The 11,504-nt window shown below is 36.6% G+C and overlaps 1 protein-coding gene across 3 annotated transcripts; it reads left to right on the top strand.

Moving 5' to 3' along the window:
* Nucleotides 1-5,836: 5,836 nt before the first annotated feature.
* Nucleotides 5,837-10,440, top strand: lysmd4 (LysM, putative peptidoglycan-binding, domain containing 4). 3 transcript variants are annotated; one of them, XM_081372016.1, is made up of 5 exons: nt 5,837-6,107; nt 7,679-7,956; nt 8,071-8,636; nt 8,722-8,809; nt 8,909-10,440. In XM_081372016.1, the coding sequence occupies exons 2-4, from the start codon at nt 7,687-7,689 to the stop codon at nt 8,723-8,725; spliced, it is 840 nt and encodes a 279-aa protein (XP_081228142.1). In that variant the 5' UTR covers nt 5,837-6,107; nt 7,679-7,686; the 3' UTR covers nt 8,726-8,809; nt 8,909-10,440. The 3 variants fall into 3 exon arrangements, with proteins under 3 accessions (XP_081228142.1, XP_081228141.1, XP_081228140.1); XM_081372015.1 differs by having other exon boundaries at nt 5,839-6,107; nt 8,071-8,809; nt 8,909-10,438; XM_081372014.1 differs by having other exon boundaries at nt 5,839-6,107; nt 8,071-10,434.
* The last annotated feature ends 1,064 nt before the right edge of the window (nt 10,441-11,504 follow it).

The raw sequence follows: 11,504 nt of genomic DNA, 5'->3' as shown, positions 1-11,504 counted from the left end.
ATGTGGACTACTACCGTTCAAAAAAATTGTGGTTGGTAAGATTTTTTTAGAGTTTTTAAAAGAAGTCTAATATACGCCCATTCTATAAGGTATGAAAAAAAATCCAATACACGTTTTTTTTTTTTTAGTTTTAGTATAACCAACTTTGGGGGTCAGAATGATTTTTATTGGTGAGACACTGTCAAAAACAAGACTGCATTTATTTGATAAAAAAAAAAAAAAAAAAAAACAGTAAAAAAGTCAGAGTGAAATATTATTTCAATTTAGAATATCTGTTTTCTGATTAAAAATAAAAAATAAAATATCATTTATTCCTGTGATGGCAAAGCTGAATTTTCAGCATCACTACTAATATGTTGATTTGCTGCTCAAGAAACATTTCAAACAATTCTTATTATCAATGTTGAAACTGGGATACATTTTTTCCCAGGATTCTTTGATGAATAGAAAGTACAAAGAACAGCATTTATTTGAAAAAGTAGTGCAAGTAGTGCATTTTCCCCCTTTTTTGTAGCCAGTAATCAATTGAAACGTTCATTTTATGGAACTATCCTTTTAAGTCACAAAAGTGCATCAGTAGGACACTTTCTTTATAGACTCCTCTATGCTACATAGTGCTTTTATACAAGCTAGCTAGCAATATATTTTTGCATAGTAAGAGGTTGTCAAAAGGAGCTAAAATACAAGTTACAAAAAACTAGAACAGCAGACAGAGAACGAAACCTGGAGAGCGAGACGGCAAGAACATGCCAGACTCTACAACTCCAAATCCTCTGAATCAGATGGAATGTCAACTCACATAAACATAATAAAATCAGCACACAACAAACAAAATATTGCTATACGCTCATGTGATATGGTAATGAGCGTGGCTAAAAAAAATCTCCAAATCAAAGCGGGCATTTGTAATTCTTATAACACGGCAGAAGCGCTCGCCCTTGTCTCGGAGTATAGGACGCAGCTGAGGATGCCCTGCTTCCAATGTCCTCAGCCTGGTGAACAGTCAGGGCGAGGTTATATAGCGCCGCTAAACCCTCAGAGCCTGAGTGGCGGGTCAACGTCAATCAGTCTAATATCAGCTGACACACTGGTGAGGGTGGTGACAGGGCAAGGTTATGTGTCACCCAGCGCTCCGAGCCACCGCCGAGTCCAGTATAGCCTGTGAACCTACCTCTAGGGTAAAGAGACCGTCCAACTGGGGCTCCATGTGTGCCGTGGGGCCAAATCCGAGTTTGCGATCGCTTGCGGCGCATCCTCTGGACGGCTGGAGTCAGTGGATAACTTCCCCATGACCCTAAGGACGCCCATCCCGCCGACAGATCCGCTCCACATGTTCAGGGACCAAATGCAAAGAGTTTAATTTGACAAAGAGAGCATGATCTTCAGAACTCTAATTCTAGCCCTTAACCCGTTGAATGGTTTCTGTGTCAACACCATTAACCTTGGGCCTTGAAGTACACTTGTCAATCAAATTCGCTTATGATGATGGCACACGCACCTTTCTCGAGGGAACGGGTGGCTGTTTGTGGGATTGTGGGTTCTGACATTAAAGACTTGAGGTTTGAAGTCTGGAACAGACGGATAGATGGACGGACGGATGGACGCCAACCTTCATCCGGGCTGAAAGTGTTTAGTCTGTCGTAAGGCCTTTAATCTTCCTTTGGATATCATGTGATGGATCGTGCGGAGGGGCCTCCTCAGAGTTACGAATCACATTCACCTGGGTAGCTGACATTTAATCAATAAACTCCTGACCTGTTGCCATAACCTAGAGCCACGAGGATTAATTTTGTTTCCCCACACTGCCTCCGATGACCCCCCGCAGACAAAACGACTGGCCTCACGCTGATCGGCAAATCACCTGTGCCAGAAACATGGACACGGACATGCAGCGAGCGTAAACAAACAATAACGCTTTCCCTCTTAAATAGGCCTAAATGCGATTTTTTTTGAGTGTTTACGTAATTGGCTGAAATCTATCTTTGAAATTGTGTAGGTCTGTTATAACCAGGTTTATGGAGATTTAGATTTAGTCATAGAAATAAAGATGATACATAAAAGGCATAGAATGTGGATCAAATTTATACAGGCATCAATATCTGCAATATGTATAGCTTAATATAATGGATTTGTTTTGTGTGTATTTTCTTTTTATATTTAAACTCTCTGTTTGTAGTATAATATAGAAAAATATATTTTAAATACAAGGGACTATGCTGCCATCTGGTGGAAACGGATCAGATGAAAATGTAAGAATATAGGCACTCAAACACATCCTGAATTAAATCATATAAGCTGATAATTTCATACAAATTGTTGTGGTCTGTGACGTTTTTACCTCAGTGTTTTTTCTATTTGCTCTGGAGTCAAATAAAGCTGTTTCATAATTTCTTCTTATTTATTAAAAGGAAGGATGGTTAAAAAAAAGATCTGTCATCATTTAATCACCCTCAACCTGTATGACTTTCTTTCTTCAAAATATCTTTTGTTTTGGGTTTCGCAGTGAGTGTGTGTGTGTGTGTGTGTGTGTGTGTGTGTGTGTGTGTGTGGGTGGGTGGGTGTGTAAATGACACTTAAATTTCAATAGAATATGGCTTCCTATAGGCTAATTTAAGTATCATTATCAATATATATATATATATATATATATATATATATATATATATATGTGTGTGTGTGTATGTATATATATATACTGTATATTCGTGTGCCTATGTAGGTAGATAAGTAGATAGATACTGTATATAATTGACAGATATAGTATATATCATGTATATATCATGATTGCAATTCCGTTGGTCTTCAGCCATACTATCCGCAAATTATTCATTGTTACATTGCATCTGACCTTCCTCTCTCTCTCTCCATTTTTTTGTTCTCTCTGTCAGTTTGACATGCTGCTCGGTGGCCCAGAAACACAGCATGTTATGCCACTCTGTTGCACCGTGTTCAGAGTTGCACCCTGCATCTGAATGTGATGTAAATGATATGATGTGCTGCTCTGTGCTAATTTTTGTTTTGTCACATTCGCTCCTGCTTCCCCTTCAGGGAGGTTTTTGCATTGGACGAAAGATGTTTGTCAAGATGATAAAAAAATAATGTCCATCTGCTATCTGTTGCCTTAAATCAGTGACGCATCTACTTGACATAAAACTAACTTATGGGAAAAAAAATGTTTTTCGGGTCAGAAAGAAGTGTTAAAATTCTCACAGCACATTTATGTAAAAATAGGTCAGCTGTAGTTAAGTGCTGTGCTAACGGTTTATTTGCAGCACCATATGGGGTCAACTGAAGGTCAGGTGATTGCTCATTTTAGAAGGGTTGTGTTGTAAGAATTTAGTGGATGGTAAAATGTAAAATGCATATGACATACTATATATATTTTTATAAAAATGATTTTACTTATTTTTAAAAGCTTACATGGCTCACACGAGCTATATATAAATCATGGGGTCAGTTAAATGTCATCAGTTCATAGGAGTTGGAAAGCAGTGAAATATGCAAAGCTTCAATTAGCTCAGGCTCCACTGCAGTCCTGCCTCCGTTAGCATGCTACACTTCAAAACACATGCTAAGCATACATGCTAACATATAGAAATGGTCAAGAATATTTGGTGACAGTTTGCTTTTGCCAAGAAACAAAGGTCAGTAAACTCCGTGGAGAGAAACAATACAGATATATGATGGATGTTTCAGGGCGTGAAATTTGAGACTAGTGCTGACCCAGATAACAGCTTGTATGCTCATCAGATCATGTCGTCTGTGTAATCTGCCACTGAGAATGCACATATGCCCAGTTCTTGGAAGGATTGGACGGGGAAGGTTAACTGTACTTTGGTGCGTGAATGGCATATTCGCTTGTCAATGACTTTGAGCAGTGAGCAGTTGTAATTACTAAAAGAAAAAATCCCATTTCATTAAATATATTGCTAGTATGGCTTAAACTAAAACACTGTTGGTTCTAAGAGATTGTTGATGAAACTGCATGCTTTATTATTTTTATTTTCTAAAAGTAAAAATGACATTATCTTGTTGAAACACATTTCCTGAGAATTCTTATGCTCACCTCTTTGATTACCTCTGATTATCTGAAGTTTTTCTACCACTGTTTACCTGGCTGCTGTGACCTTTGACCTGCTCATTATAATTGTGTCTGGTAAGACACAGTGTGCATTGAATAATGACAGGCGTTTGCTCCTACACAGTAATGTGTGATGTTAATTAACACCAAATTTCAAAAATTAATTCAGATTTGAGAGTTCACACACAGGTTGCGGACCAGGCAATCAAATCATGGACCATAAGTCGTTTAAGTTGGATTTGAAAAGATCTGACTTTTTCACAGTGTCACATGAGGGGGGGGGGGGGAAGTTGTATTTTTATTGTTTTTTAAAAAAAGAGTCTCTTATGCTCATCAAGGCTGCATTTATTTGATCAAAAATACAGCGATATTATAAAATATGATTATAATTTCAAATAACTGTTTTATATTTTAATTTATTCTCGTGATGCAATCTGAATTTTCAGCATCATTACTCCAGTCTTCAGTGTCAAAAGATCCTTCAGAAATCATTCTAATATGCTGATTTGGTGCTCAAGAATATTTTTTTCTTAATATGATAATGAAAACAGTTGTGCTGCTTAATGTTTTTGTGGAAACCGTGGCTATCAGAGGGCGTATATCTGCTCAGACGAAACCAACTAGTCGAGCTTAGAGAGGACTGACAAATGACTCAGGGCTCCTTACATCAGTGTCCGAATGTGGATCAACTACGGCAGGCTCATGTCCTCCATCATAAACCGCTGAGCCTGAGCGTTGACCTGTGCTTTAGCAGGAGTGACTAAGGCGACCTGAAGCACATCAGAAGCACCTCAGTAGCACTGCATGTTCTAACACAGTCCTGCCATGGTAATTGACTCCTGGACTGGGGCGGACAAGTTCCTCTGATGCTGACAAAGAATATTCTGACAAAGAAGGTGAATAAGGGACATGGACCTTTGGCAAATAGAGGTTTAAAACGCATTACTGTGAACCATCCTTGAACAAATTGGTTTGAAACTACTGAAGATATTTGGCGCCATCTCGAGGTCAAGCTGAGAAATGCTGCCTGATTGAAAAGATACTTTAGGCACTGCCAGCACATTTATTCTGTGATCTGTAGGTTTGCATAATGTATAGATATGTTTTGAACTTTTGAACTTTCTGGCTATTCATCAAATAATTAGGCCTACGTTTTTCACAAAATTATTAGATGTTTTCAACTTGGAGTAGGCTAGTCGGTGAAAGAAAGAAAGAAAGAAAGAAAGAAAGAAAGAAAGAAAGAAAGAAAGAAAGAAAGAAAGAAAGAAAGAATGAATGAATGAATGAATGAATGAATGAATGAATGAATGAATGAATGAATGAATGAATGAATGAATGAATGAATGAAAGAAAGAAAGAAAGAAAGAAAGAAAGAAAGAAAGAAAGAAAGAAAGAAAGAAAGAATGAATGAATGAATGAATGAATGAATGAATGAATGAATGAAAGAAAGAAAGAAAGAAAGAAAGAAAGAAAGAAAGAAAGAAAGAAAGAAAGAAAGAAGCATATAACCTAGCAACAATTGTTGATAAAATGTCATAAAATATGTATATTATCTCCTCGTAAAGTGATAGGCAGCAGTGTATCACAACTAGATTACGTCTTACCGGTCTGACCTTCTGTTCTGTCAATTACAACATCCTGCCGTGACACGTTGTAAGAGACTCCGTATTCTCAACCACACCTTACATGACTGAGAGAAACTTTGTAGTCTTAGGAAACCATTTGTCAATCCAGATAATCCACTATGTCACTTAACCATTATACTTTTTAAACGCCTGACAGCAGATTTTGATTTCGAAACAAAGATGTCTTAAATTATATCGGCAAAAAAATATCGCTCACACAACCACTTATGTAAAAGAGAGCGTGGAGGACTCCTTCTTCAACGATCTGATTGGCCCGAGGACCTGTCAATCAACACTCGATCCCTCGCCAGCACTATCAAACTCGGTTGCGGTATGAAGTTTCTAAAATGACACTTTGGGATATTTTTGTCGGCACAATGTTGCTGTTTGTGTCTAGAAAGGTGAGTGTTATTCAGATTCACATCAATAACTGGGAAAATGGTGGAAAATCAGACTTTAACTTCGAAGTTGAAACCATAACACACTGAACGTGTCGGCTACTGTTGTAACCTTTGTTAGTGTTTACTGTACACCTACTCCATTTTTTCTTCTTTACAAATGTAAGGTATGTTTTGTTGATGTTTGCATTGTGTTTTGTACAATTTGGGAGGGGGGGGGGGGGCACTTTTCAGACAATGTTATTTCATGTAACGGTGTTAGACAGTAGGCTGATCCGCTGTTTTTGCGGTTGGTTGCATATAATAATAATAATAAGCTCAACTCTGCTACAAATAGTACCACTAAGTCTAGTAACGTTAGATGTATAATTATGGACAATGATGCACTGTTTTGTTTTGTTTACATTCTGCAGTATGTTTCTCACTTTAGTTTCTAACTATTTTTTAAATAAAATGAATCTCTGCCTGCTATGAATTGACTGCCTGCTTGTTTCTCTGCAATGGTTATTCAGATAACATGTTGGTACCTGGTTCTTCAACTATGGGCACTTGTGGTCATGTAAAAAATAAATTTAATCACACCCTAAATAGGTTATTTATTTTAGTAATCAATTTCTAACATGTACGTGCAACACAGGATATTTTTTTTATTCTGGCAGTCATGAACATTCCCAAAATGTCATTTCCAGAGCAATCTAAATAATTCGTTGTTTAATAGCATTTTGTATTGAAAATAACAGTGATGGAAATTACCCTTTAAATGTGAATAAAATGCAACTCCTTTGTCTTTATAAGGCTAAATTTAAAGCGTTATTAAGTTGTATGTATCTTATATACAGAGAATTAAATAATATTGTCACACCTTTTGCATAATTTGACAAAATTACTGCTTGATTGCAATAATAATATTCCATTTATATACAAGTGATATTCACTTTTTTGTTTGGAGGTTTTGGGATTAGGGTATAAATATTATTAAATTATATGAAAATATAATTCATGAAGGTATGGGAAATGTTTCCAATAATGTTTTAATGTGATCTTCATAAAAAAAAAAAAAAAAAAAAAGAATAAGCTAAAATCTATATAGATATAGCCTAAATCTCTAATAATAAAAATAACTTTTGAGCCATAAAAGTCCAAAAAGAACACCTAGCCTACACTGCCGTTCAAAAGTTTGGGGTTGGTAAGATTTTTTAATCTTTTTAAAAGAAGTAGGCCTATTTTAAGGCTCCATTTATTTGATAAAAAAATATAGGCCTAGTGTTTTCCACAACAGTATTGTGGAAAATGATTGCAATTGTTATTGTTAAAAATAAAGTAATTTAATTTTCAGCAGCCATTACTCTAGTCTTCAGTGTCACATGATCCTTCAGAAATCATTCTAATATGCTGATTTGGCACTCAAGAAAAACATTTTTTTGTAAACCACAATAATTTCTTTTTTCTTCACTATAACTTTTGATCATTTTAATGAATCCGTGCTTAATAGTGTTAATTTTTTAACTTTTTTTTTTTAATGGAGCGGTAGTGTAAATTTAAGGCCATATTAATTCTTTTACGAATTTGTGTAGTTGCAGTGATGAGGCGTGGAGATCCTCTCCCTCGAGCCTTCCAGGCTCCAGTGGACGTACATGCCAGTGCGGATGGCCAAGTGTACATGTTCAGACACAGACAAGAAGAACCGGAAGCTTCATCTGAGGATGAGGAACTCAATGTCATGGAGCTCCGGCCACGGAACCGAGAGCCATCCTCACAGGAGAGAGAAAGAGTGGGAGAAATGCTTTTGCTAGAACGGGACATTTCCCATGAGGACAATCTCAGCAAACTGGCCCTTCAGTATGGATGCAAGGTATCTAGTTCGATTGTGTAGGTCCTTCTCATGTTCATTAACATTTATATTGTGCAGAATTGTGTATGTTGTATGATTTAGGTCCTTAAAAATAATCGTTCTCTATGGTTTCAGGTGGCTGACATAAAAAGAGTGAACAACCTTTTTCAAGAGCAGGACATGTATGCACTGAAGTCCATCAAAATCCCTGTAAAGAAGCATAGTCTGCTAACCGAGGCCAACTCTGAGCTCAGGAATCCCCAGCAAAGACCGTCCCACGATGCAGCATCATCAAACAGCGCTGAAGCGAGCGTCTCGGGAAGACCTCAGGTGCAGGAGTACACCAATTACCTTAAAGAGGTGGACAGTGACATTGAGCGTCTCATCCAAAGCACAGACCCCTCAGAAGAGGCATTTTCGGGTGATTCCAGGGTATCCAGACGATGGGGATGGAGAAGCCAGCGCTTGCGCAGCTATGGCGCAGACTGGGGGATCCAGTGGTGGAACGCTGTAGTTGCCATGTTACTCATTGGCATTGTCCTACCAATATTCTATGTAGTATATTTTAAAACTCAAGAGAGTGCTGAATCTGTAGTGGACAATGGAGTGGTCAACATTTCTGTGCCTACCTCAAACAGTACAGGGGTGAGCGTCAGCTCAGTGAACCCTGGGAATATAATGGGAAACCATCTTGAGAAAAAGCAAGTATAACAATGGAAAATAGTGTATGTTTGTGTAGCCTTATCATTTGGTTTGATGCCTATACTTTTCTTTGGTACTTTGCAGATAAACTAAGTATTACAAGTTGACTACATCTACAAGTCTTTGTAGACACAAATATTATGGTAGATTCACTTAGCCGTAATAAAAAAAGGTACGTTTTGGGTTCAAAAGACTAATATTGCACACTATCCCAATGTATTTTGTCTGAAAAAGAGCAAACAGCACATCATTCAAAATTTGTGTTCCACAGAAACAAGTTTGGAGCAACATGAGGGTGAGCAAATGATGACAGAAGTTTTCATTTTGGGTGAACTGTTCCTTTAATTCATTTGCATGAAGGTACATTTAAAGAGAAAATGTAACAGATGAGATTGCAAACTAACTGTTAGTCTGCTTACACTCTACACATTGAAATTGTTGTTATTGGTTTCATGGGTGCTTTTTATTTAAATTAAGTATGAAATCGTACTAACAGTTTTTCTTTGTGGAGAAAGAAAAGAGCAAAAACCTTTAAAAGTCATTATGAAACATATCTTAGCTTTGCTCATAAAATTTATCATAGTATTGTGGCCATGCCAAAGCAGTGCCAAAGACTGGATGTGTATTCAATAACTGTTTGTTCAGTCATTAGAAGTGCAATAAAGATAAGAGCTAAGCTCATGGGCAGATGGACACATTTTGACCTTTGACCTTGCAACATTAAAACATTTGAATCTGATTTTTCTTAAAGATGTGAATTGCATGGGGATGGCCAGTGGGCGAGTGATTTTAAAAATGTTCAAATAAAACAAAGTGGGAAATTTTTTTTATTGGGTTCTAATGGTCTGATAACTTAAGGTAAAATATGCTATTGTCTACATGGTTGAACAAGGAAAAATGTGATTTCAAATGACATCTGTAATTCAGCTGTGGAGCTCCTCTATCATTTACTAATAAGAAAACAATTTAAAATGTTCCTTGTGACTCTCTGAGTAATGTTTTGTCTAACGTTGCTTAGGGTCAGGGTTGTAAACACAGAGGAAAAAATGGGCCTGAGCTGATTTTCAACTATTTATTTCCATGAACAGGGTCACGAAAAGCAGCCTGTAATGTATTTTTTGGATTTTGGAAGTCTTAGTAAGCTGTACAAACCCAATACACCCAGTTTAAACTTTTCACTTATGTGTTACTGTCGACACCACATTTGGAGGCAAAAAACTTGTAGATTTGCCATTATTTGCCTTTGTGTGGTATTCTCAGAATAATGTAATGATACACGTAATTTGTAGAAAGCTTAAATAAGCAAAAGTGTTGCAGAGACTGTGATTGTTAAACAGATTCTCCCAGAGCGTCCTAGTGTGCTAAAAATGCAGATTAGACAGACAAGGCCGTTCTATTTGAATGTACGTCAATGGGGATGTCTCTGCGTGGCATAGCATTATTTTGTGTGACTGGGTGCTGATCTTCAACATGTTCTGCATTTCATTCATTCTGGAGCAGAGAAAATTATTTATGGGTTGGCATGAAGACTGGGAGGGGTGGCAACAACAAAGCAAACAAGCATTCAATCATCTATACTATAATTAAATACAAAATATCCGCAGTCCAAGCACCAATGGCCCATGTGGATGATTAGCAATCCACCTTAAATTAATCTAACAATGTGGTTTTTGCAGACAACTCCAACTTGAAGTATTGAGCAAAAAAAAAAAAAAAAAAAAAAGTTTGCAACCAAAAATAAAGAATTGCAAAAGAAAAAGTATATTTAGAGAAAAAAGTTGTTTTACAAACAGAAATAAAGAATTGCAAAAAGAAAAATAAAGTATTGAGAGAAAAAAAGTTGTTTTACAAACAAAAAGAAAGAATTGCAAAAAGAAAAATAAAGTATTGAGAGAAAAAAGTTGTTTTACAAACAAAAAGAAAGAATTGCAAAAAGAAAAATAAAGTATTGAGAGAAAAAAGTTGTTTTACAAACAAAAATAAAGAACTGCAAAAGAAAAATAAAGTATTGAGGGAAAAAAAGTTGTTTTACAAACAAAAATAAAGAATTGCAAAAGAAAAATAAAGTGGTTTCAATTGCAACGCTCCTTTTATTCTGCGTTTCAGTCAAGTGTGCTCGCGATAGCCTACCGACTTTCCCATGCGCTTCACTTTTATGTGCATTTCTCTTTATGGCACTGTTTTGACGTGGAGTGGAGTCAAGAAACTGGGGCGTGTTCAACATAAAGTTTGTCTTCCAAAAAATGTCAATATAGTTACAAATTACATTCTACCTAACTCTACTATTAGTTGTCGTGATCGGCATCTTATGGTTGGTTTCATTGTCAAATGATGAATCAGCGCGTCACAAATAGTTTGGGTAGATCGAGGCAGGTGAAAATAAACGATGAGAGGAGTTTATGAAATTTTGTGGAAACGTTTTTTTTTGCGCTATACTGGTTTTACGGAGTGTTTCTGACTCACCAAAAAGAACCGGTTCATTAGATTCATATCTTTTTATGAATTTGACTACACCCATAGACGACCACACCTTGCGAGCATCGTGCAGCATAACTTACGTGTTTTCTGGTCATTTGTTCATGGTAGGCCTACATCATGTCCTCACATTAAAGCGCTACTTTTAAAATGCATTACAGAAAATACAGAAATCTAGAAAATTTAGACTGGGTGGCAAAGCTTTTTCTGGGGTGAGTTATATTTAAAGGGGTCATATAATGCCATTTTTGTACAAGCTAATATGATTCTTTAGGGTCTACATTAAAAGTTTGTAATGTACTTTAATTTAAAAATATTTCTAAGTATTGTAAGAAAAAAATCATTTTACCTTATAAACAGCTCTGTTTTCAGCACGCCTTTAAGTGCATGTG

The sequence above is a fragment of the Scardinius erythrophthalmus genome (assembly GCF_964197995.2).
Source record: "Scardinius erythrophthalmus genome assembly, chromosome: 8".
In the NCBI taxonomy this organism is placed as follows: Eukaryota; Metazoa; Chordata; class Actinopteri; order Cypriniformes; family Leuciscidae; genus Scardinius; species Scardinius erythrophthalmus.
Note: the sequence above shows the minus strand (reverse complement) of the source record. Positions and strands in the feature narration are given on the sequence as shown.